Here is a 23,749-nt window from a genome sequence, read left to right on the forward strand (position 1 = left end):
TGCCCTTACCCCATCGGGGGTCCAGCAGTCAGAAGTGCCTGTGGGGACACAGCTGGGAGAGGAATAATGGGAGGGAGGAAGAGGAGGGCTGGTGTGTATAAAGACATGTCCTAGGGAGTGGGGACCTCTGGTCAGGAACAGAGCCCCATCAACTTGAAGCCTGTGCCCTCCCAGGGCCCGCAGCTAGCAGTGCCACCCCTTGCCCACTTTTATGGGCTGGACAGCAGCTGGACAGCGGAGGTGCGGGTTCAAGAGTTACCAGCCCCGGCCGGTTCCTAATTACCCCAGGCGGGGCAGACATCTGCCAGACTGGGAACAAGGTGTCCTAGCTGCAGGGCTTCGGGGTGGGGCCACATAAAGCCATCCAAACTCAGCACATGGAGTGGACTCAGAGGGGCCCAGGAGCCGGATCCCTGAGCCTCCACCTCTCAAACACCAGGCTGTGAGTTTGAGGTCTGGGATAGGGAGGCTGTTTGTGCCAGGCTGGGAGTGCTCCCTTTATAGGCATGTCTGTGAAGGGTGAACAACTGTATTTATGCCAAACGTGGGGACAAGTTTTTGTGTCCCCAAGCTTGTGTGTTCATGACAATACCGAGAGGGTCTGAGAGCTGAGGTATGTGTATGGGGGGTATGCCTGCACACTGCAGTAAAGGGGCACTGGGGAGAGGGGTCTTATTTATTGATGTGCAAATGCAGGTGAATTTCATGAAGGGTTATGGGTGTGACCCCGTCTGTATGTGCCTCTCAGGACCTGTGGGGCTGTTGGGGGGAAAGGTCGCTGTTGTATAAGTGTGTCTTTGCAACACTGGTAGATCTAAGGGACCCCAGGAGCATGTGCAGCTGTGTAGAGGGGCAAGCGTTCCCACATCTGTTGTGTGACCACGGGTGTGTCTTTCTGCTGGGAAGATCTCGACTGTGTATTACCACCCTCTGTGTGATGGCGTATGGCTGTGTGTGTGAAGGCTTTCTGGGCTCTGAATAGGGTCTGTGTTTGGCTGATTGTGTGACCTTGTGTGTGTCTTTGTTACATGGCGTGATCAGGAGGGAATGTGGGGTCCCTGGGTCCCTGCCCACTTGCTCCTGGGTGGCTCTTTGGTGGCTGAGGGCTGTGAGCCTGCTGGGATAGGGTCATCTGCCTTATACCTGAATGTTGGAGAAGGTATAAGGTGAAGAAGCGAGGTGTCTTGTGTGACTTTGCAACAGTGCATACTGCCCTCTGGGTCGCCGTGGTTGTGGGTCAGTGTTAAGGGAAGCTGAATTTGTGCCTGGGTCTATGGCATGTGTTTCTGTGTACATCTTTGTGACAGTGTATGATTACAAATGACTGTGGAGTGACCCAGCCTCACTTAGCTCTGTGTGTGTGTGTGTGTGAGTGAGTGAGAGAGAGAGAGACAGAGACAGAGAGACAGAGACTGAGAAGGACACAGTTCCTGCCCCATCCCCCAGCTCTAGGTCCAAGATCCCTTGGACCTGCGAGTGACTGACTGGGAGAGAGTCGCAGGGGAGCAAGAGAGGCCTGGGTGGATTTCTCCCCCTGCTCCAGGTTGTTAACAAACTGGCCAGACTTCTCCAAACAAAGCTCTGAGGCTGCAACCCAGGGGGGCGGGGGGGGGGCAGGGAGGGACCATCCACGCCCATTTCTCAGTCCCCTCCCATCCTGGGGTCTGGCTTCAGCCCCACCCAACTCTGAAGCCACCTGCCTGTCCTGTGTCTGTCCTCGAGTGTCCTGCACACACCATCAGGTGAGAAGGGCCCAGGCCAGGTTGAGTAGGGGACCCTGAGGATAGGTGAACCTGCAAGCAGGAATCAGGCAGGAATCATCTGCGTCTGGAGTGAAGAGCTTGGAAGGCTGGAGGAGAACGGACAGAGGAAAGATCAAGGTGGACCCAGGAGAAGGGGAAGAACAATTCAGTGGGGAGAGTGAATAGGCTGGGGCAGCTGTGCAGGAGAGGGGGCCAGTCTGAGGTGGGGGAATGCTGCAGGAGGGAACCTGGGAGCCTGGAGGTTGAGTCCAGGGCCTCGGGGCAGAGACTGGGAGCTGGGGGGAAGCGGGGAGCAGAGATGAGATCTGAGAGAGGGGAATCGGGGTAGGCAGTCGGAGCCCTGAGAACCTAGAAACAGAGGCTCTGGAGACTCGGGGAGTGTGGGAGGCTGTAGATGGAGCCCAGGTAATGGGGATGGGATCCGGTAGAAGGCAACTCGGTTAACCCAAGGGTTTAGGGGTTGGGGCTGATGAGAGGGCCTGGGGAGGTAGGCGCAAGACGCAGGGAACCGGAGTCCAAGGAAGGAAGTGACCTGCGAGAGGGGTCTTGGGAGGGCTGGCAGCTAGGTACCGGACTGAACAGAGCTAGGAGAAGACGGAGAAGGCCGGGTGCGGAATGGGACGCTGAGCTGAGTCACCCCGTACCTCTCCCCACCGCCCGCAGCCCCCAGCCCGGCTCCCTCCCGACCCCCCCGTTCCTCGGCCCACAGGCCGGGGTCCCGGTTCAGCCCCATCTCCTTTGGCCGGACCGGTCCGGCGCCGCGATGACCGTCACGTACACAGCCCGTGTGGCCAACGCGCGCTTTGGCGGCTTCTCGCAGCTGCTACTGCTGTGGCGCGGGAGCATCTACAAACTTCTGTGGCGGGAGCTGCTCTGTTTTCTCGGGCTGTACATGGCGCTGAGTGCCACCTACCGGTGAGGGGGCCTGGGGTGGGCGTGCCGGCCAGAAGGGGCTGGGAAGGAGCTGGGAAGGGGCCCGGGTGTGCCCAGGGCTGAGCCCGAGAAGAGAGGTGGCAGCTGGGGAGGCGGCTCGCCCGTGACCCCGCGCCCCTCCCTTGCAGCTTCGTGCTGACCGAAGGGCAGAAGCGCTACTTCGAGAAGCTCGTCATTTACTGCGACCAGTATGCCAGTCTTATCCCGGTCTCGTTCGTGCTTGGTGTGTCTGACCTCCTGAGTTCCCCATCCCCTGATCCAGAGAAACCTTTCCATTCATGGCTTTAGGAGACAACCCCATTCCTGCCCCTCTGATAGCCCCTCAAATCCAACCCCACAGATCGCCATTTCTGCGTCTTTTATGCCAGGTTGCCAGGTGTGTCCCCCATTCCCAAGACCTTGGATATCACCTGGTCACAGTGCCCCCCCCCACCTCCCCGTGAGAGCTCCATGTCATCCACATGCTTATTCCTGGTCACCTCAGGGACTCCCACTTGTGTCTGCATAAGATTATTAGTGCCCCCCTTCCCATGTCCTGGGCCCCAGGGACCTCCTAGGCTCCATCCTCTCAAGTCCAGCCTGGCGCGTAATTCTCTGACAAGTCCTGGCCCCCAGCCTCCTTCCCACTGTTCTCTGCCCACATGGATGGGGTGACCAGCCTAGCCAGGCTCCTTGACATAGACCCTGTGGCCAACCCCTTCAAACATCCCTGGCTCAGGGGCTCCCTGTGGCCTAGGTGAAAACCTGCCTATGGGCCCTGGGTCTCTGCCTCCGTACTGCGATCCCAATCCCTCATCCCGGGTGACTCCCAAGTAGCCAGAGTGATCCAGCCTGCTCCATACACTCTGACCTTAGGACTGGAACCCCAAGTTCCAAGGCCAGGTGGCCCTGTGTGGTCAGGGTGACCAGCCTGCCTGGTGATCCTGATGCAGACCCTATGTCACTCCTCTTCCTTCACACCACCTGGCCCACCAAGCCCCTGGCTCTAGTCTCCCCACTAAGCCCCCACTCAGCCATCCCCGGCTCTCCTGCAGGCTTCTATGTGAACCTGGTGGTGCACCGTTGGTGGAACCAGTACCTCTGCATGCCTCTGCCCGACGCACTCATGTGCATAGTGTCAGGCACCGTTCACGGGCGCGACGAGCGCGGCCGCCTCTACCGGCGCACACTCATGCGCTACGCAGGCCTCTCAGCTGTGCTCATCCTGCGCTCTGTCAGCACTGCAGTCTTCAAGCGCTTCCCTACCATAGACCACGTGGTTGAGGCTGGTGAGGCTCGGGCCGGAAGCGGGGGCAAGGCCAAAACCGAGGGCAGGGCTAGTGACAACCCTCCAAACCTCCCCCCGCCCACCGCAAGGACGGGAGGGCGGGGCCAATGACCCTCGACTTCGCCCCTCTAGGGTTTATGACCCGCGAGGAGCGCAAGAAGTTCGAGAACCTGAACTCGTCCTACAACAAGTATTGGGTGCCCTGCGTCTGGTTCTCCAACTTGGCCGCACAAGCCCGGCGCGAGGGCCGCATCCGGGACAACAGCGCCCTTAAACTGCTGCTCGAGGTGAGCTCGCCAGCTGGTCATTAATACAAAATACCAGGGAAATTGTACCCCACTCCCCTGGAGTTGTGTCAAACAGCAGCCTGCCACGCACCTCCCACAAGGCCAATTCCAAAGACCTTTACCCAGCAGCCCCCAGGTGCACATCTGTAGGGTCCCACACCCCAGTTGTACACTCACCACTAAATACTCTTCGTGGAGCCCTCAGAAGCACACGCCACCTCCCACCAGGTCACCACTCACCTCCATTCCAAGTACCCACATTTAATACCCACGTGTGAGCTCACAAGTCAGGCCCCCTCAATGACAGTATCCACCCCCAGGAGCTGACTGTGTTTCGGGGCAAGTGTTCGATGCTGTTTCACTACGACTGGATCAGTGTACCCCTCGTCTACACTCAGGTAACCCCTCTGTGCCTCCATTTATATCCAGCGTCAGACGCACTGGTCTCAAGGGGAAACTGAGGGTCAGCTAAGACCCCGTCACAGTGACGCCTGATCCTAGCCCTGGTCTCTCCACGACCCCCTCTGGCTGGGACAGCCCTGACCGGGAGGACTGCCCGCCTTCAGGTGGTGACCATCGCCGTATACAGTTACTTCCTGGCCTGCCTTATCGGACGTCAGTTCCTAGACCCTGCGCAGGGCTACAAAGATCACAACCTTGACCTGTTCGTTCCAGTCTTCACTTTGCTGCAGTTCTTCTTCTACGCAGGCTGGCTCAAGGTGGGTGGGACCCCCCCCCCATCGGGATTCCGGTTGGTGGGCGGGGAGGGGTCTCCGCCTACCTACGCCCTCCCCTCTCAGGTAGCCGAGCAGCTCATCAACCCTTTCGGAGAGGACGACGACGACTTTGAGACCAACTTTCTGATCGACCGAAACTTCCAGGTGAGACTTCATAGCGAACATTCTGGGGTTCCCACAGTGGCCCCCTCCCCAAGACTTGCCCAGGCCTGGCCTCTGAACCATCCTCTCTTTGGTACCACACTCACCCATCTTGAGAGGTCCACCCCGTGGTGCCTGTACCTTGTCACACCCCCACCCCCACCCCCACTTAGTCCCGTGCCTGCGCCCCCGCAGGTGTCCATGCTGGCCGTGGATGAGATGTACGACGACCTAGCCATGCTGGAGAAGGATCTGTACTGGGATGCGGCTGAGGCTCGTGCCCCCTACACAGCAGCCACCGCCTTCCAGAGGCAGCAGCCCTCCTTCCAGGGCTCCACCTTCGACATCACGTGAGCCAGCAGGGTGGGCCGGGCCTCTGGTGGGGAGGCTTATGGCTCTGCACCGAGGGTCTGATTGAGGGGGCTTTAGGGTACCACGACTAAGGGCTAAATTCTGGAGATTCGGAGCTAAGAGCTAAATAAAGCCTACGAGGACAAGGATTGGGGTCAAGATGTGGGACCAGGCAACTAACTGGGAGAAGGGCTAAGGACTAAGGTGTATGAGGTCTGGATGGGTGGCTAGAGGCGATACCAAAGGAGACACAGCAGAGAAACAACTGAAGCTGTGAGGCCTGAGTTTGAGCAGAACCTGGGCCGGAGGATAAGGCCAGGTTCTTATGTGAGGGGTCAAGGTCTTTCGGTATAAGTGTGACAAAGGGGTGGGTGGAGCCAGGAAAAGCTGTGGGCTTAGGTCCCAGCTCTGTTAACCAAGGAGAAGGGCAAGGTCGCAGCGCTAACCCGCTGTCTGTCCCACAGGCTGGCCAAGGAGGACATGCAGTTCCAGCGGCCAGACGGCGTGGACGTGCCGCTGGGCGAGGCTCAGGGTGACTTCTTGCAGCGCCTCCTTCCTGTAGGCCCAGGCATGGCTGCAGGAGGCCTGCTGGGCCGACGCCTGTCCTTGCTGCGCCGAAAGAACAGCTGCGTGTCCGAGGCATCCACTGCCGCCAGCTGTGTGTGCGCCGGAGCCCTCGACGGCGCGGCCCCAGAGTGCGGTTGCGGGGACCTACTGCTCGACCCAGGCCTCCAGGAACCAGAACCGGAGCCCCTCACTGGGCCCGAGCCATCCGCCACGGGGCCTGTCGCCGAGCCCTTTACCACAGTGTCCATGCCCATGTCCCGGGGACCGGCTCCCCCCTGGCTGCCCAGCCCCATTGGCGAGGAGGAGGAGAGTCTCGCCTGAGACCCTGGGGCCCAGGATCCCCAAGGACAGGAAGACAAGACGCGGGCACCAGCCCCGGCCTGCGCAGGCCGCCTGCCCGTTTTTGACCAGTTCTCACCTTCACGTCTGGCACAAGAGCTTGGAGCGCCTCCTGGGGGCCCGACACTGGGCTAAGGGCAGGGGATTCTTCCAGCTGCTTTGAGCAGCGCGTCCTTCCCACCAGCTCTACTTCCCACACCCCACTGCCTGAGAGGTCTCTATTAGTGTGTCCTGCCTTTATTGTTGGAGATGTGAGTGCCTACCTCTCTGAGTTGTCAAGATGGGATGATGAAATGACGGCTTTAAAGTGTTTGGTACATAATAGGTGCTCAATAAAATGTTAGTGGTTTCTACTCAAACGCTGTTAGCTTGACTTCCTGTCAGGCATTATGCTGTCAGATTTTAGAATTTTTTTTAGGTTATTTGATGATGCCTTGCCCATTCCCTCCTGAACTCTGTGCTCTGAAATGGCCTCATCAGTGTACACAGCTTTATTCATTCATTACTGTACCAGCTAGTCCCAGGACCACAGCTTCCTCCTGCCAGTCTTGATTTATGATTCTGTAAGCAACCTCTCCATCCCAAGTCCCTGAATTCTCAGATACCCTTTCAGTGCTCTTAATTCAATATGTCAATGACTCCTGTATTTAGTAGAAGTCCAGCTAGGATCCCTCCTCTGTCTCTAGCCCCGTAGCGCCAATTGTCTGCTCGGTGTCTCCATGTAGGGATCTCCCAAGCATCTTGACATAACATGCCCCCGAACCAGCTCCCTATCAGCTTCCCAACCTCTGTCTGTCGGCTTTGTCCTTCCAGATGATGAGGCCAAAACCTGGAGTCATCGGCAAATCCTTTTTCTCTCACTCCCCTTCACATCAACCCAACAGCAAATCCCATTGGCTTGGTCATCAAATTGTACCCCAAGTCCAACCATTTCCCTTTCTTCCAGGGCCCCCACCATGGCTGAGCCCCCACTGCCATGCACCTACAAGCTAGATTAGTGACCTCTGCCCTGGTCTCCCAGATCTGGCCCTGCCCACAGCAGCAAAGGGAGCCGGAATCAGGTAACGTCCCTCCTTTCCTTAGAATCCTCCATGACTCCCACCTAATGCAGAGTAAAAGCTAAAGTCTTCCTACAGCCCATGAGGCCCCCTGAACAATCTCCTTCCCCTCATTTCCTCTTTTCCCCTCACTCACTCCACACTGTCCCTCTAACTCACCCAGCAAGGTCTCATCTCAGGACCTTTGCACATGCTGTTCCCTCTGGCTGGATTGCTCTTCCTCAGATACTTACATGGCTCCTCCCACACATCCCTCAGGTCTCTCCTTAAATTATGTCACTTTGGTGAGGCCTCCCGTGCTGGGCTTTTATTAAAAATCACCATTTCCTGCATCTCCATCACTTCCATCTGCTTTATTTGTCTCTATAGCACTTCTCACATCAAACTTTTATCTATTCTGTTTACTGTCTGTCTCCCTTCATTGGAAATAATAGCTTCATAAGGCAAAGACTTTGTCTGAAGTTTCTTCAAAACCTACCACACATGCAGTTACACAAATGCAAATATGATTCTCACCTCCCACTAGGTACTATCAGTCATTCACACATTAGTAAGAACACAAGCCAGGCCTTTTAAAAAAGCAGTGGTCTGAGTCCCTGGCCCATCTTCTCACCCTCACCTCAGTCTCCAGAATCCAGCAAGGGCAGATTGAAAATCTTTATTATTTTTCTTCTCAAATATAAAATCACTTTCTGCCCTGGCAGCTCATTAACACCAGGGAGAATATCAAGAATAAGAATCAAATTGCCAAAAAGAACAGACCCATACCTGCCTATCACCCTGTCCTGCGTTCTTGTCCCATCTGGGAAAAGCAAAAGGCAGAGGTCATGACCTCAAAGCCCTCAAGCAGCTGACCCAGGCATGATGTGGACCCCAGGTGAGTTGGGGAAATCCAGGGTGGATTAAGCTCTGACTGGCTGGGCAGGATCCTGAGGTCCATCAGTACTTGTCGGTGGGGCGCGTGTTCAAGGACACTAAGCGTCCCAGGGGTCCACGGCGAGCGTTGGTGGCCAGCCGTTGCTGTGCCAGGAATGACTGAGCATGGGCAGGCGCCCGCTCTTCCCCTGCTCGCTGCTGCAAGGCCATGCCCTGGAGGGATGGGTTGTGGTTGGCATCAGGTGAGCCCACGGAACCCCCACACACACACACTCCAGCCACGGTGCTGGTACACTCACCATATTATACCAGGCACTGATGAGCAGCTTTTCTTCCTGCTCCCGCTGACTTCGATTCTTCTCAAAGTCCATCTGTCAAGGAGGCAACAGTCAAGGGTCTGGATATGCTGGGGGCAGGGAGAAGGGATGAGAGCACCCACCTCCAGGTGCCGGATTCGGACTTCCCGTTCCCGGAGTTGTGTCCTCAAGGTGCGGAGTTCCAGGGGTGCCCCCTCAGGTGGCCGCTGCTTGGGTTCCAGGGTCTGTATGACCTAGGGATTAGGGAAGACACAGCCAGGGTGACCTTGGCCTCACCGGCTGTTCGATGCATTGGGGTGCGTTAAGTGTGACAGCTCATGGCCATGGTGTAGAAGTCTATGATATGATGGGATATGATAGGCATGGAGGTGGGGAGCAGAGATGTACAAACTGGTGGGAGGTGTGAGCCAATGGAAGGCAGCAACCTGGGTAGGAGGTCACCTAGCGTCCTCACCGTGCGTGCCTTGTCCACATATCGGCGGTACCGTTCCTCCATGGCCCGCAAGTCTGCATCCTTCTTCTGCAGGCTGTCCTGCAGCTCCTCGATACGTCGGGCTGCTGGGGGAACAAGGTGGCCCTTCAGCTCCATGCCGAGCTCAGGGCTCCCCTCACCTGTTAGGCTGCTGAGCCCCGCTCACTGTTGCCATCAGCAGGTGGCTCCAGCTCCTCGATGTACTCGCGCTTCCGCTGTAGCTCCAAATCTGCCTCATGCAGCTTCTGCCTGTGGGCAGGGGACAGGTGGCAGCAGGGGTAACCACAGCATTCCCAGCTGGCCATAAGTGTCCCTACACGGCTGCAAAGATCTCTCTGCCTGCCAGACCAGCACAGGGGCTGTGTGCTCTGGCCCTACCACCTCTTCCACCATCAGAGCAACAACACTCCACACCCCTAGTCAGGTGGCCCCTGGATCAGCCTTCCATTTGTCCACCTCTCACTTCACAGCCCACATGCTGGTCCAGCCACCATCACCCCTCGCCAGCCTCTTCTATTCTCAACTCCTCAGTTCCATTCTCTACCCAGCAGCCAGTGATCTTTCCAGAGTGCAAATCTCTTATAATAAAAGGAAAGGAAATGCAAGCTATAAGTTGCACCTAGGTTCAGTGCCCTGTGCCACCAGTGGCAAAACCCAAAAGATCTTATAACACTCTCTGTAGGTGAGACTATTATTGTGCATTGAACGTGGAACACGATGTAACATTTAATAGTCACTAAAATTACAAAGGCATGTGCCTTCTGAGTAACCAATTCCACTTGTGATGTATTTGCACACAAGTGAAATGATGTCTGTGTAATGTTTTACTTTGTTGAGAAAGACTGAATTCAATACATTATGCTATTCACAAAAAATGCTACAGGCCAGCCTTTCTGGACCAGAATTTTACAGGAGAATTAAAGTCCTAATGCCTCTAGGTACCCAGCCTCTGTAAGGAAATCATTTTTACTGTGCACTGGGTTGGCCTTAGCTACATTCCATCCTTGGCCAGAAGTGAAAAACCACCACCCAAATCATTTTCTGTAAGACCTAGTTAGTTTCCCCACGGAACCCCAGTTGACACAGGCTGCTATTTTTATTTTAAAAATGACTATTTATTCATTTGGGGAAAATTTCCAGTCATCTTAAGTAGGAAAAGCAAAGTGCAGGATAGCACATATTATACTATCTTTTGTGTAAATAAGGAATGAGAATAAAAATCTATATTCATATTCATTTGTATTTGCTTTAAAAACTCTGGAAGAATTTCCATAACAAACTAATAGGAATGTGGGTGGAGTGGATGGAAATTGAATCAATTGGGGGGGTATATATTTTAGTTTTTAAACTATAAACGCGATCAATATTTAAAATAGTTTCTTCTTTAACAATGTAAAAAGTAAAAGGCGACAATCACTTTGTCACACTACCTTACTAAAATTCCCTCTGTGGGGCCCCACTGTTCCCCCCAAACAGTCCTTACTGCTTCCCTTAGCCTTTAAGATCCTACTAGTCTGTATTTCTGCTGACTTGCTCTCCTCATAAATGACTTTCCAATGACACCCTCCATCCCCCACACCTTTGTCCAAACCCCCACTCCCACCCCCGCAAGGAGTACCCTCCCTCTGGGACTCACAGATGTTCCTCTAGCTTCCTCTTCAGCAGGATGGACTGGGAGAGAGAGGAAACATGGGGTGAGTGGGGGTCTAGAGGTCCCAACCCCTGGGGTAGGGGTGCCACCCTGGTCCAGTGGTACTTACAATGGACTGCATGGGGCATTGGGCAGCAGTGGGGAGAGAGAAGAGGGTTACTGGGGGGCAGAAGGAGGGCTAGGCAGGGAGGAGGCATCAAGTGGGCACTCACGTCCTCCGTCTTGCCTCCCAGCTCCTGCAGGGCCTTCTGTAGGTCCTCCACCTGGGCCCGCAGCTCTGACAGCTGCTGCTGGTTCAGCCTGAGAGGGTGGGCAGCCGCTCAATGCCTGCGTTGGCCCTCGGGCCCCTCTCCATGTGCGTAGGGCCCTCCCTCCACCGGGTTCTCACCGGTGCTGTGTCTCTAGCCTGTGGCGCGCACGGTTGGCCTCCTCCAGGTGGCGCTGCAGCTCCTCCTGCCGCTCCCGGTCCACCGCCTCCTGCTGGCACAGACGCTTGTTCTCCAGCTGAAGCTGCAATAGCGTCTCCCTGCGGACCCAGAGGGAGTAGAACAGGGCTGGAGACCCGTCACCCCGTATGCCTGCCAGGGCTCAAGCAGGGGGACCGGGCAGAGGGGACTAGAAAAGACACAGAGACCTGGAGAAGAGCCCAGCCAGACCCTCGGGTAGGACTACAGTCCTGGTGGCTTGGCCTAGGCATGGTGGACGGAGCGCTGGAGGACCAAAGTGGGCGGGGCTATGACCTAGGCCTAGGGGTGGAGCCAGGCAAGGGCAGGGCTACGGGAGATGGTTTGAACACTAGGGAAGGGGCTACAGGTAAGCAAGACGCAGGAATGGGAAGAGCTGGGGTGTGAAGAGTCCATCTGGCCAGGGCACAGGGCACGGAACCTAGCAGAGGCTACACTGAAGACAGGGCTGTGCCCTGGGAGCAGAGTCCAATGTGGGCGGGGCTGGGGTGTAGGATTTTTGCACGGCTAGTGGAGCCAGAAAGGTTGGACCTAATTTATGCACCGAGGATGGATCCTGGAGAGGCAAGCCACCAATAGGGCTAGAGCCCTGGCCAGGTAAGGGCAGAATGAGGAGTGGCTGGGCCTAGGAGCCCAGCTAGGACTTGGGAGACAAGCCAAGCTGGCTGGGCTATGGTAGGTGCCTCCACAGGGTGCAGGGCTGAGTGGGCACTGGCAAGCCAGGATGGGACCAAAGCTGTCCCCAGAATACCTGAGCTCCGCAGGTAAGATCTCTGCTGCTAAGTTTTCCACAGCCGGTGAGGTGGGATCCAGTGAGGGGTCTGGAGAATGTGAGAAGTCTTCAGGTAGTTGCACAGCCCCTGCTCCCATCCCTAGGGTCCTCTAAGAATCATTTTTGGGAGTTCAAATGCCGCCAGAAGCCTAGCTTGACACAAGCCCCACACCCAGCCTGACAAGGAGCTGTGATGCTTGGCCCCACCCTGACCGCAGGAGTACAGCTCCTGCCTTCTGTCAGCCTTTGTCACCTCTTTCCCCTCTAATGTCCCTCCAGTGTGGCCTAACTCTGCCCCCAGCCTAGAAAAGGCCTAGGACACTGTCTTTTCTGCCTGCACTAATAGCACCCCAGACTACACTGGCACTGCAGGATCCTGGAATGGACCCCAAACTCACCAGCCTGGGTGGGGCCCCGAGGCTGCAGCTGAGCGCAACGTAGCTCTTCATTGGCCTCCCGCAGGGAGTCCCGCTCCGCCAACAGCCGCTGGAGGAACAGGGTGCAAGACACCACTTGAGGCTGACTCAGCTCCAGGGGAGTGGGCTACCCCATGATGGGCAGCGCAGGGCTTGGGTGGTGGGATGTCAGCCTCACCTCCTTCTCCTTTGTCACGGACTCGTACTTTTCCTCCAGATTTCGACACTCGAATAGCCATTTCTCGGCCTTCATGGCCTCCTCCTGCCGCTGGCCCTGCAGTTCCTGAACCTGAACAAAGGGGAGGGGTGAGAATGGCGGGGTGGGAACCAGGGGCAGGGACTGAGTACAAGGTAAAGGAAGGAGGCCAGAGGGCCCAACCTCAAAAAAATTGGAGGGGTGGGGTTTAAGAGAAGGGGAGGAGCTTAAAACCTAGAGAAGAGGCCTGCCTAAAGGGCACGGCCTATGTATAAACAAGAGAGCGCTCAGCTATGAGGGGCTCAGCACCACGCTGAGGGTCCCCAAAGAGAGGGAGCAAACCATGAGAGGCCCCCGCCCCAGCCCAGGTACAGGCTCCCTGGCACCCCAGCCCCTGCCACACCTGCCGCCGTTGCGCCTCCAGCTGGGAGCGCAGGGAGCCAGCCCTGCGCAGCTCATCCTCCAGCTGCCGCGTGCGCTCTGCATGGCCAGTGTTGCGCTCTTCCAGCTGCCGCACCTGCCGCCGCAGCTCCCTGAGCTCCCCCAGGCGGCGCCGGCAGCTGCTCAGCGTGGCCTCCAGCTGCCCAGCACGCTCCGAGGACTGCCTAGGGGAGGGGGCAAGTGGGGAGAGGAGGCCCGGGTCTGAAGTCAGGGTTCACTTGGATGCAAGGCCCTCAGGGCAAGAGGTGTCATGTCAGCCTAGGGGCACTGGAGTTCAAAGGGATGGGTCTTGAAGGTCAGGGATCAGCCCAGGCCTGGTGTTGGTGGGGGTCATTAGGGAGCATAAAGGGAGCCCTAACCATCAATGCTTAGTCAAGGTCATAATCAGGGATGCTCAGGAGTGTCATTGTGGGGACACAGAATGGCTTTGGGGTTACAGGGGGAATGATGGAGGCCCAGAGGGATTGAGGAGCCTCCAGAGACACTTTGGGGTTGTGAGGTGACTGTGGGATCGACGAAGGCACTGTGGGTGCAGGGGCCATGGTGGGGTTATGGGGGAGCTTTGGAGTCAGAGCAGTATGGGGTCCTTAAACTTTAACATTACAGAGGTGCCATTGGGGTCACAGGGGAGCCCTTTGAGGTTACAGAAGGCACAGTGAGTTAGAAGGGGTGAGTGCTATGGGGTCGCACTAAGCACGTTGGGGTTGTAAGAAGGTATGGTCATGTCATGGGGTACACAGTGGGATCATAGGGGACTGCCAGGTTATTGCATTGTGGGGTCCTGGAGGGCACCATGGGATCCTGGGGCATAAGACCCAGAATGGTACAGTGGGGTCTGGGGAGCATTGTGGGTGGCCCTGGGCTTGGTGGGGTCACAGGAATACTATGAGTTCTGGGTGATACAATGTGGGGTAACAGGGACAGCATGGATCCAGGGGCCTTGGTGATATCCAGAGGACGTGATGGGAGTCCAGAATAGTGCAATAGAATCCAGGATGGCATTGTCATGTCTAGGGGGCATTGTAGGGGTCCACTGGGCATTTTGAGGTTATAGAGGTACCGTAGCATCAGAGAGGCACTCTGGCAATGGGGCATGTGGTAGGGACCCAGGAACCCACCACTCACCGCAGCTCGTCCATCTCATCCTTCAGGGCCTGTGCCTCCTGGGCCAGGCTGGTCAGAGCCTGGTTCCGCTGTTGCAACTCGGTGACCTCCCGTTCTAGCTCTGCACAGCGCAGACGATCATCCTCCCGGCCGCTCTCCAGCCTAGGGGGTGGGTGTGTGGGAGTGAGCAAATAAGGAGGCTGCACTGCCCCAATCCCCCTGGTCGGCCTGGCCCCAGCCTCAGTTGCACACACCTGAAGTTCTCCTCCTGCAGCTGCTCCAGCTGGGACTGTAGCAGCAGCAGCTTCTTGGCAGTGAGGCCTGTGGCCCCCTCACCCTCGGACTGGCCCACCCGCTGCCGCAACACTGTGTTCTCCTGCGCCAGGCTCTGCTTCTCCTCTGACAGGAGCACCAGCTGCGGGCAGCAGGTGCAGAGAGCTGGAGCTAGGAGGGGGGCTATGTAGGCAACCTTGCCCTGGGAGCACCTATGGTCCCCCCACCTCGGCCACACCTGTCGCTCCAGATCCAGACAGCGCTGTCGAAGCTCATCCCCCTCATCAGCCTCCTCACTCAGGAAGTAGTACCTGCGGGACTGATAGGGGAGGGGAAAGGGCAAGGGACTCAGGAATCCAGGAGAGAAAACTAGGGGAGGGAGGCTGGGATCTCTAGGACCAGAGAGGAGGGAAACAAGAAACCCTCAGGATCTAAGAGGAGATGATTGGGACCCCAGGGGACTGGAGGAAGGTGATGAGGGAACCCTGGGTACCTGGCAAGGGAAGAGGCTAGGACCCTGAAGGATGGGAGTGGTTTACAGGCTTAAGGACAAGCCCTCCTCCTTAGACAGCCCTGAAAATCAGTGATGGGGTTGGGACCCTAACCAGGTCCCCTACCCCTTACCTGGCTGTCAAAATTCCCATATGTTTCCGGCGACAAGGCATCAGGGGTGTCTTTGGTCATGAGCTAGAGGGAGGTGGGGTGGCACTGAGATGATCTGGGTCCTCTGAGGGCAGCCTTCAAGGCTTCTACAATCCAGCCTGAGAACCTGTCCATCCTCCTGTCTCCAAAGCCATTTCTCCCCTATAATCCCAGAATGGAGTCTGCCCTCTTGCTGTGTGTCCAGCACACAGGGAGGCCTGGTCCCTTGATTGTAACTTAGAGCTGGGAGGAGCTGGCAGACACATGATATAGGGAAATCTGGCCAGCTAAGTTCCAGACAAAGTCCAGGCCTTACCAGGGCAGAGCCTCTGCCTTGGAGATGTCCCCTCCCCTGCAGCTCCTTGCCACATTGGGCACCCCCACCTACCTCCTGGATGGCTTCCATCACCACGTGTTGAACTGATTCCTCCAGTGTCATGATTCTCTGGATGTGCTCTGGGGATCAAGGTTGAGGAGACTGAGACTTGGGGAAGAGGATTTCCTCAGGTCTTCCCCTGTGAGCCCCCTAACCTCCCATACCCTGCTTTTTCTCGCAACTGATGGCACAGCCCAGCACCAGCTGAAGCAGCTTGCCAAGCTCTCCAGGGTCTGAGAACTCGCCAATGAGGCTCACGTCTGGGAGGTGCTGCTCCGAAATGGGATGTCCCAGGACCTGAGGATGGGCAGCGGGAGGGGTGGGTAGGTGGGTGTCAGGGGCTCACAGACCCTCCTTCTCCTTCTCCTCCCAACGCAAACCCCTAAATCCCTTTACAGTTACTCACATCCTGGGAATACTCCACCAAGCTCTGTAAGATCGTCTTCAGATTGCTGACCTGAGGAGAGAGAAGGAGCTGTGTCCAGGGTCCCCGAGGCCCCTCAGAAGGGGCCAAGCAGCCCTCACTCTGAATCTGTCTGCCCCGTCTTTTTTTCCCCCACCTCCCTTGCCAATCCCTGGTTGCCTCATCCCATTTGGCCCCATTCTCTGTCTGAATGTCCTCTCTCCTAAGCCTAATCTGTCTGGCTGCCTGCTCTTTTTGTCCACCTGCTCATCTTGTTCACATGTCCCCCAAATCCAATCACTTCTCACCACCTGCCCTACCACCCATTGGCCCTAGCCACTGTCATCTCTCCCTAATCTCAGCTTCCACTCTTGCTGCCTACCCTCCATTCCTCTTCAAGTAACCAGGGGGAGCTTTTTCAAGCCCAAGTCTTTCGTCTGCTAAAACCTTTCCTTGACTTTGCACAGCACTTAAAATAGAATCCACCTCCCTGCCGGGGCCTGCCAGGCCCCTGATGACCTCATCTACCATTCCTAACCCCCTTGCTTTCTGTTCTGACCTCTCTGACATTTCTCGATCACATCAAGCTTATTTCCAACTCAGGCCTTTGTATTTGCTGTTCCCTATGCCTGGAATACCATTCCTCCAAATCTCACATGCAGATCAGCCTATCTGGAGTAACCACTCACTAACCCTCAGTTGCTCTCTCATGGCCCAGCTTTTATTATCTTCATATAATTTATCGCCATTGGAAGTCAACGTTTATGTTTGTGCATACAGGTTTTTGTCTGTTACTGCACACCCAGGCCTGCTCGACAGGTGAATGAAAGAATAAATAGTTGGCTGATCACCAGACATCTATCCCTCTTCCTGGCCAAGTCTGTCTGTCCATTACCCAGGTCATATGTGTAGCTCAACCATCATCCAGGACATGTCTAGCTGACCCTTCCCTAATCATCTCTTCACCAGTCTGTCCCCCAGTAGAGTCCACCTGTCACCTTCAGCCTCCAGTTGGAACCTGCGTCCTCTGAGATGCGCTGGAGCCACGCCTCGTTGAACCAGGAAGAATCTCTGGGGGTGAAAAGGTGGGATGAGCTGCTGGGGGACCATTTTGGGACCCTCCCCTCAGCTCCACTCACATCTGGTTCAGCACATAGGCTATGGCCAGGCCACTGCTCAGCTCCTGGGGGCCGGTACAGGGGGACGGGATGTGGAACGTCTGCAACTGTGGGGGAGAGGAAAGACCAATGGGCAGGGTCAGGGCCTGGGACCACTGAGCCACCACCCTTTCGTGAACTTTTCCGGTCACCAGGAACTTCCCACTGTAGGACTGGAGCTGGCCCATTGCTGCTGCAAGCCAACTCCATGGGGGAGTGGCCTCTGCTCACCTGGGACCTGAGGGGGCGTGGCCTCACTTCACCTCTGTCCGACTAACCCCGCGCGACCAGGCCAGGAACCGAGTCGCCTGGTCCCCACAGGACCTGCGTCAACAGGCCAGCTCACCTGTGCCCTCGCCCCCACGTGACCCAGCCACAAAGGGGCGGGGTCTCACCTGTTCTTTCCACGCAGACCTGCCACGTGACGGGGCGGGTGCTCAGGCCAAAGTCCAACGGCCCCGCAGCCCGACGACCCCCTTCCTCCTCCCAATCCCAGGACCGAAAAGTGGACCGAGCCAAGGCCGGGGGCTCCTGGGATAAAAAAAGTGGGCGCACACCTGTCCCTGACCCCGCCCCCAACCTACCCAGGTGAGCAGAGACCCGCATAGCTCGGCCTTGTCCACGCTCATGGCTCCCGATCAGATTCGACCCCAGTCGCGGAGCCCCGCCACCACAGCCTCCTTCCGATCCGCCACCAGCGAGCGCCCGCAGCTGCGACCTCCCGCTTGGCCTAGAGCGCCGCCCCGCGCCCGCCCCGCTAGGCGCAGGCCCCGCCCTAGTCACGTGATCTCCGGGCGCCTGCTCAGGCCTCCAGTGCTGCCATCTTGGATCCGGGCAGCGTTCGGGTACTCGCCCTGCCGCTAGGGGTCAGTCTGGGCCAGACTTGTTCATCTCTCTTCCCCCCCCGCCCCCCCTCTCTTTTGTGGGTTGGGGAGACCTCAGCATCCCAGTTGGAACTACCCCACCTGGTATACACGCACATTCACGTACCTTACCTTGGGCTGAAAGAAATTCTGCTCTCTAGCTACCGTATGATCAGAGCCTTTATCTGCTCGAGGGAGGTGCAGGCCGTAATACATTCTATGGACTTAGAAGGGTGATGTCAAAGGGTTCTTCCTGATGGAGGTGATTTGGGAGTCTTGCCCCGGGATAAATAGGGGGTCATGGATGTGGTCCTAGGTTGAGGGCAAGATGACTCTGCCAGACACACACGTCCTGGGTGATAGACACACTTGCCCACCCTGGATCCGTCCTCCACTGAACTTTCACTGTGCTTTATCTCCCCGAACCCAGAGCCAGGGTCTCAGAACTCAGGACCAAGTCCCCGCGGCCCACCAGGGGGCGCTCGGACCGCAGGAACGCGGCCTAGTGGGAAGTGGGTAGATCTAGTCTGATTCCGCTGGGATAATGGAGGGGGCTCAAAGGAAACTGATAACAAGAGCAGTTAAACAATATAATCGCAGTTACCTTTTATTGAGTGCCTACAGTATGCAGTTCCTGCGCTAAGCGATTTAAACATATTGGCAGTTGAAATCTCCTCAGGACTCAAGTGTTTTAATTCCCGGCTCGCAGGCGAGGAAACAGAGGTTCTGGGTAGACCTGGCTTTAGAGGGAGGGGTAAAGCCCAGGCCCCGCGCCCTTTGATGCCTGAGTTCCCCGGCAGCCCCTCCCCCGCGGTGAGGGCGACGCAATGAAGAGTAATTAGAGGTTGTTAGCAATACCCGGAGAGGGGGCGGGCTCTGCATTGGGGGTGGGTCTAGGTCTGAAGGGAGGGGCGCTGCCCCCTCCAATCTAGAGTCTGTCTCCCGCGACCCTGCCCCGGAGCGGGTTAAGCAGGACAGTCCCAAGCCGCTTCTCAAGAACACAATCACTCTACCACCCGACACCCGGTTACAACCCACTCAGCTGCGCAGCCGCATGCACGCACGCACGTAGGGGCCTCGGAGGCTCGTCTACACCCTCACATCCCCTTCCCACGTTGTTTTCAGCCTCTAGCCCCTGGGAGCTGGGTGGGAGGAGGGAGTAAAGGGGAAGGGGACAAGGGCCGGCCGGTAGTGCTGGCTTCCGGACTGGGCTGCCTTCCGGCAGGCGGGCGTGGAAACCATTGCCGCTGGCTCCTCAATCCCGCACCCGCCGGATGAGAGGGTGCTGCCAATAAGGGGAAACGGGGCCATTCTGGTCCTAGGTAGAAGTGTAAGGTGAGCCAGAAACTAGGGCTGTACCTGAACAAGGTGTGTGTGTTGGGGGGGGGGGCAATATTTGTGAGAGGGCCTGGTTGGGGGACATGCTGGGATCACCAAACATTTGGAGTGGGGTCCCCAATGTTTGCAAAAACCACAGGGATCTTGATATTTAGGAGGAATCTGGGAATCCAAATATTGGGAGCATAGACATGAATTGTTCTATTGTTGATGTGATATGATGGGCATTCTAGATATGCAGTGACTGGAATCCCCATATTTAAGGAAAGGTCCAGGTGCCCTCAATTTGGAGGAGGAGCCACAGCCCTCCATTTGAAGCGTCAGGAATCTCATTTTTGGGGTGAAAGGAGCTTCCATTTTGGCAAAGAGCAGTAATCTATTATGGGATGCAGAGAGTCACACTGTTGGGGATCCAGGTACGTTCCATTCAATGAAAGAGGTCACAAGCCCGCAGGGACCCTATATTTGGGGGAAGGATGCAAACTCCCTTTTTTGGTGGAAGGAGCTCCAAGGTTTGGGGGATGGTCTGGAGGCTCTCTTTTTGTTGGGACATAGAGAGCAGGTCTGGGCCAGCAGTCCCCAGCTGGTTTGGGGACCCCAACCCCTCCTGTCTGTTTCCAGGAACAGTTGGGCCCGGCCTTGGTAGTATTGCTGGGAAGTGGGTGACTCAACCCCTCCCTGTGGCCACAGCTGGACCCCGGCCCACACCCTCTGGCTTTCACATCTGGGCAGAGACCCAGTCATGAGGGTTGGGATGGGGACCCTGGGTTCACACAATTGGAGGATGGTGCCCCTCCCCCAGGGCTGACCACAGCCATAGGGTGGACACCACACCACATACAGGCCCGCTGCACTCCAGACACTGACATCCTTCCAGGAACTCCCATCCTATCCACCATCCTTTGTCAGTGTGTCTGAGTCCTTATGAAGTGTGCTCACATTTTTGTCTGATTGTGTGCACATAGGTGTGTATGTCTGTATCCACCTGTCTTGGTGTGTCTTGGAGCCCTGGGAATTTATGTAACAGACTGTGTGATTTGGTGGTGTGTGTGGGGGGGCTGTCAGGGACTGGGGCACAAGGTCTATTTAAGACCTTGCTTTGTGTTTATATCCATCATCCTTTGTGTGAGAGAAGTGTGTGACAACAAGCACCTCCATGTGGCTTTAGGTTGTGTTTCTGTGTGACTGTCCTACTTTCTCTCCATCATGTGTGTTTCTGTGATAGTATGACCCTGTCACGTGTTCTTGGTTTGTCCATATACCCTTGACAATATGGATGTCTGTTTGTGGCCTTTGGGTTTGTCTCTGTGACTCTAGTTTACTTCATGAGCTCCTTTTGTGATGACCGTGTGAAAGCATGACATCATGTATCTTTTTTTTTTTTTAAAGATTTTTATTGGGGATTTTGGGGGATGGGAACAGCGCTGGGGAATTGGGGGAAGGGGAACAGACAAGTTGCTGTTGTTTTTTTGTTGTTGTTGTTCTTCAGTCTAGATGTGGAGGAGGTTGCTTCACTGGCCCAAGTTGGCACCATCATTGCGCTCTTCCTGGGTGAGGCACATCAGTCGCCGGCTTCTGGACGGCCGCTCACTGCGGCTGCTGGCCGCTCACGCTGGCTGCTGGCCACACACGGCAGCCCATGGCAACCCACTGCCACAGGGGCTGCAGCCTACGCCGTCGCCGGCGACTCACAGCAGCCCAGCTCCAGGTTGAGCTGTTGTTCAGCATCTTAGCTGTGGAGGGCAGTGTCACTGGCCCTCATATGTGGGATCCGAACCGGGGCCTCTGGCGTCCCAAGCCAGTTCTTAACCATCGCGCCACTTGGCCGGCCCGACATCATGTATCTTGACGTCCAAGGCTTTGCCTTACTTTGTCTTGATGATAATGGTGTGACTCTATCGGAGTGTCCGTGTATGCCACCAGTATATGAAGATGGCCCTGTCTGTGTCCCTACCACAAATGGTGTGTGATAGGTGTGTCTGTAACTCTGTGTCTCTGTGTATGTCCATGTGACTCTGTCCGCAATCGCTGCAGGACTGGCTGGACTAGTGAAGGTTGTACCAACGTGTGGCAGATGTATCCTGTGTTCGTGTGACACTTGGTAGTTGGAGAGTTTGTGACATTGTGTGTGTGTGGGGGGGGCGGTGTCAGTCACGGGGCAGAGCACTAAACAGAGGCAGTGATGTGCGCAGGCGTGTTAGGCGCCCTGCACCCTGCTGTTCTATGCTGGAAGGGCCCCTCCCCGCACTGCGGGGGCGCGTGCGTCGTGCGTGACGTGAGACAGGATGGGGGTCACTGCGTGCGTGGAGCCCGACGCGGTCGTGCTTGCAAACGCGGGGAGCAGGGGATGTGCTAGCTGCGTGCGCGTGTGTGTGGGCGGCCGCGGGGGCGGAGCGCGCAAGGGCGCACAGAGCACAGTCTCCCCCCACCCAGGCCTTGGAGCGCGGGTGAAACCTGGGAGGGGGCTGCCGTTAACCCCTTCCTGCCCAACCTGAAACTTGTGGCCCCTCTACGCTGCGCGCGGGGGCTTCCCCGGCGTCTGGGGGCCGTCCCTGCCAAGGGAGGAACTCCCCCATTGAACTGAGAGACCCCCCTCCGTTACCATGGGAACCAGGGCTTCCCGCGCTGCCTGGCGCGTGCCTTCTCCACTCGTCTCCTGCTCTTCCTCCAGCTCCGTCGTCTGCAGACAATGCGCTTCCCTCTCCTGGTCTCCGGGGAAGAGGGCTGGGGTCAGCGAGGCCGGAGTGTGCGTGACTCAGGCCAGCCCGGGGGTCCCCTGGCCGCAGCCTACCCCGCTCCCCCTTCTCCGCCCCTGTGACTCACCCTTCGCGGCTTTCCCCCTGTGTGACTCAGGCCCCTGGGGAGGGGTCTGTGGACTCGCAGACCCCCCTTCAGGCAGGGCGACCGAGAACTAAGTTCTGGGGACCCCGTGCTCCGGTGGAGGGGTTCCCTTACCTGGTCCTCGCCGAGGTCACTAAAGGCGTTCCCCCATCCCTGGCCTCCGGGAACCCAGACCCCAGCCCCTCCCCCCACAGCCCACAGGAAGTTTTGGCACAGCCCTTCTTGGCGATGAAACGGTTAAAGCCGTTTTCTTATTCATTTCATCCAGGGGCCCCTTTTGACTCAGAGCAGGCTGGGTGCCCCCTTGAGCAGGGCCTCCTGGGGGCCTGGGTTCATATTCCACCCCATATGTACCATTTTTACAGAGGGAAGGGAAAGCGACTGGGGGGGTCTTGGGTAGCACACAGAGCTGGGTTCAAATCCTACCTCTGCTCTTACTGCTGTCTGAGTCTCAGTTTTCCTATCTGGAAATGGGGGATAATTATGTCCCGTTCATTGTGGCGTTGTGGGGATTAGGTGAATAATGAATGGATGGGACGTTTTGCATCCAGAGCTGGGCACAGAAGCAGCTGAGGGGCTTGGTACGCAATAGGATCCAGGCTCTTCCTGTCTCCTAGGCCTGCGTGTTAGAGTGCCCAACAGGAGCGAGTCCTTGCTAGCTAGCCCAGTGCCCCACCCAGGCGCTCCGAGGCCTTGGGGTTCATCCCGTACACCCCTGCCCCCCCACACTGCGGGCACCCAGGAAGTGAGAGGCGGAGCAGGAATGAGGCGGAACCTGTTGGGCCCGTCGCCTCCCCGCCCCCCACCCTCATTCCCGGGCCCTTACAGGGCCCCCACGCTGGGGCCCCACCCCCTGCTGCCCTGGACGCCTGGGTCCTGACCTGAGGGTGGCCCGAGGGAGGGGATGTTGGCGGAGACAGTGTCTCGGGAACATCCTGTGGACAGCCAGCAGGCTGGACAGACCAGATGGGAGGGTCAGCCCCTCCCGGGGCAGGGCAGAAGTCAGCTGGGGGCAGAGTAAACATGGACCAGGGTGGCCAGACTTGGGGGGGTGGCAGGGAGTATACACATACACAGTCACCCTGAGAAAGCCAGTCCAGACATACAAACCCCTGTCACTCTGGCCACAGAGAGACTACCAACTTGGGACACACTGACAGGATCAAACACACATCTGGGCAAAACAACCCAGCAATGGCTGTCACACAGACATAGTCAGTGACCAGGCAGACTCAGGAACAAGACCAAAATGCTGCCAAACACCCAAGCCATCAACAGGCCAGAAGCATGCAGGCAGAATGTGTGTGACACAGATAAATCAACTGGGCATACAGACAAGATGGACACACTGCCAAACACAAGCACAGAGAGACATTCAGGTGAGCACAGAGCCTGGCTGACCAAAGTAGCATGGTTACATGCACCCTGAGACAAATGTGACAGGCCAGAAACACACATACAGAGATGATTGTGCGTTAGATACGAGCAGCAATGCATGCATGTTGACAGACTCAGAGAAGGGACAGTCACTTTCAGCTCAAGCACCTCAAGAGCTTCATAAGACATGTTCAGGCACACACTGTCAGATCCTGACACACAAGAGAAAGCACGCGCGCGCACACACACACTAGCAAATTCACCAACTCAGAAAGATACTCAGAGGTAAAAGAGAAAAACATAAACCTATGATGAGATGGTTGGAGA

General features: G+C 56.8%; 2 protein-coding genes across 5 annotated transcripts; one reads left to right on the top strand and one right to left on the bottom strand.

Moving 5' to 3' along the window:
- Window positions 1-2,526: 2,526 nt before the first annotated feature.
- On the top strand, window positions 2,527-6,367 carry BEST2 (bestrophin 2). The gene is made up of 9 exons (XM_019664137.1): window positions 2,527-2,678; window positions 2,825-2,919; window positions 3,731-3,964; window positions 4,096-4,250; window positions 4,571-4,648; window positions 4,817-4,969; window positions 5,051-5,131; window positions 5,324-5,478; window positions 5,944-6,367. Exons 1-9 carry the CDS (start codon window positions 2,527-2,529, stop codon window positions 6,365-6,367), a joined length of 1,527 nt encoding a protein of 508 aa, XP_019519682.1.
- Window positions 6,368-7,781: 1,414 nt separating this feature from the next.
- Window positions 7,782-17,779, bottom strand: HOOK2 (hook microtubule tethering protein 2). 4 transcript variants are annotated; one of them, XM_019664101.1, is made up of 23 exons: window positions 17,588-17,779; window positions 16,986-17,071; window positions 16,845-16,917; window positions 15,850-15,900; window positions 15,608-15,740; window positions 15,456-15,523; window positions 15,050-15,112; window positions 14,664-14,744; window positions 14,407-14,567; window positions 14,174-14,314; window positions 13,011-13,212; window positions 12,590-12,700; window positions 12,394-12,481; window positions 11,975-12,044; window positions 11,148-11,285; window positions 10,972-11,059; window positions 10,869-10,874; window positions 10,745-10,779; window positions 9,275-9,357; window positions 9,091-9,194; window positions 8,759-8,869; window positions 8,619-8,690; window positions 7,782-8,532 (listed from the first exon to the last, which is right to left on the bottom strand). In XM_019664101.1, the coding sequence occupies exons 1-23, from the start codon at window positions 17,630-17,632 to the stop codon at window positions 8,383-8,385; spliced, it is 2,160 nt and encodes a 719-aa protein (XP_019519646.1). In that variant the 5' UTR covers window positions 17,633-17,779; the 3' UTR covers window positions 7,782-8,382. The 4 variants fall into 4 exon arrangements, with proteins under 4 accessions (XP_019519646.1, XP_019519647.1, XP_019519648.1 ...); XM_019664102.1 differs by having other exon boundaries at window positions 9,091-9,191; window positions 17,588-17,750; XM_019664103.1 differs by lacking the exon at window positions 10,869-10,874.
- Between the last annotated feature and the right edge of the window lie 5,970 nt (window positions 17,780-23,749).

Source organism: Hipposideros armiger, unplaced genomic scaffold (genome assembly GCF_001890085.2).
Source record: "Hipposideros armiger isolate ML-2016 unplaced genomic scaffold, ASM189008v1 scaffold_417, whole genome shotgun sequence".
Lineage (NCBI taxonomy): Eukaryota > Metazoa > Chordata > Mammalia > Chiroptera > Hipposideridae > Hipposideros > Hipposideros armiger.

Excerpts from the sequence above, each read along its gene's own strand:
- BEST2 (XM_019664137.1), top strand. The coding sequence starts at position 2,527 with ATGACCGTCACGTACACAGCCCGTGTGGCCAACGCGCGCTTTGGCGGC. Across the intron at positions 2,679-2,824 it reads GCGCTGAGTGCCACCTACCG|CTTCGTGCTGACCGAAGGGC; the intron begins GTGAGGGGGCCT and ends CCTCCCTTGCAG. Across the intron at positions 4,970-5,050 it reads TCTACGCAGGCTGGCTCAAG|GTAGCCGAGCAGCTCATCAA; the intron begins GTGGGTGGGACC and ends CTCCCCTCTCAG.
- HOOK2 (XM_019664101.1), bottom strand. The coding sequence starts at position 17,632 with ATGAGCGTGGACAAGGCCGAGCTATGCGGGTCTCTGCTCACCTGG. Across the intron at positions 11,286-11,974 it reads ATCTTACCTGCGGAGCTCAG|GGAGACGCTATTGCAGCTTC; the intron begins GTATTCTGGGGA and ends CTGGGTCCGCAG. Across the intron at positions 8,870-9,090 it reads ATGTGGACAAGGCACGCACG|GTCATACAGACCCTGGAACC; the intron begins GTGAGGACGCTA and ends CCTAATCCCTAG.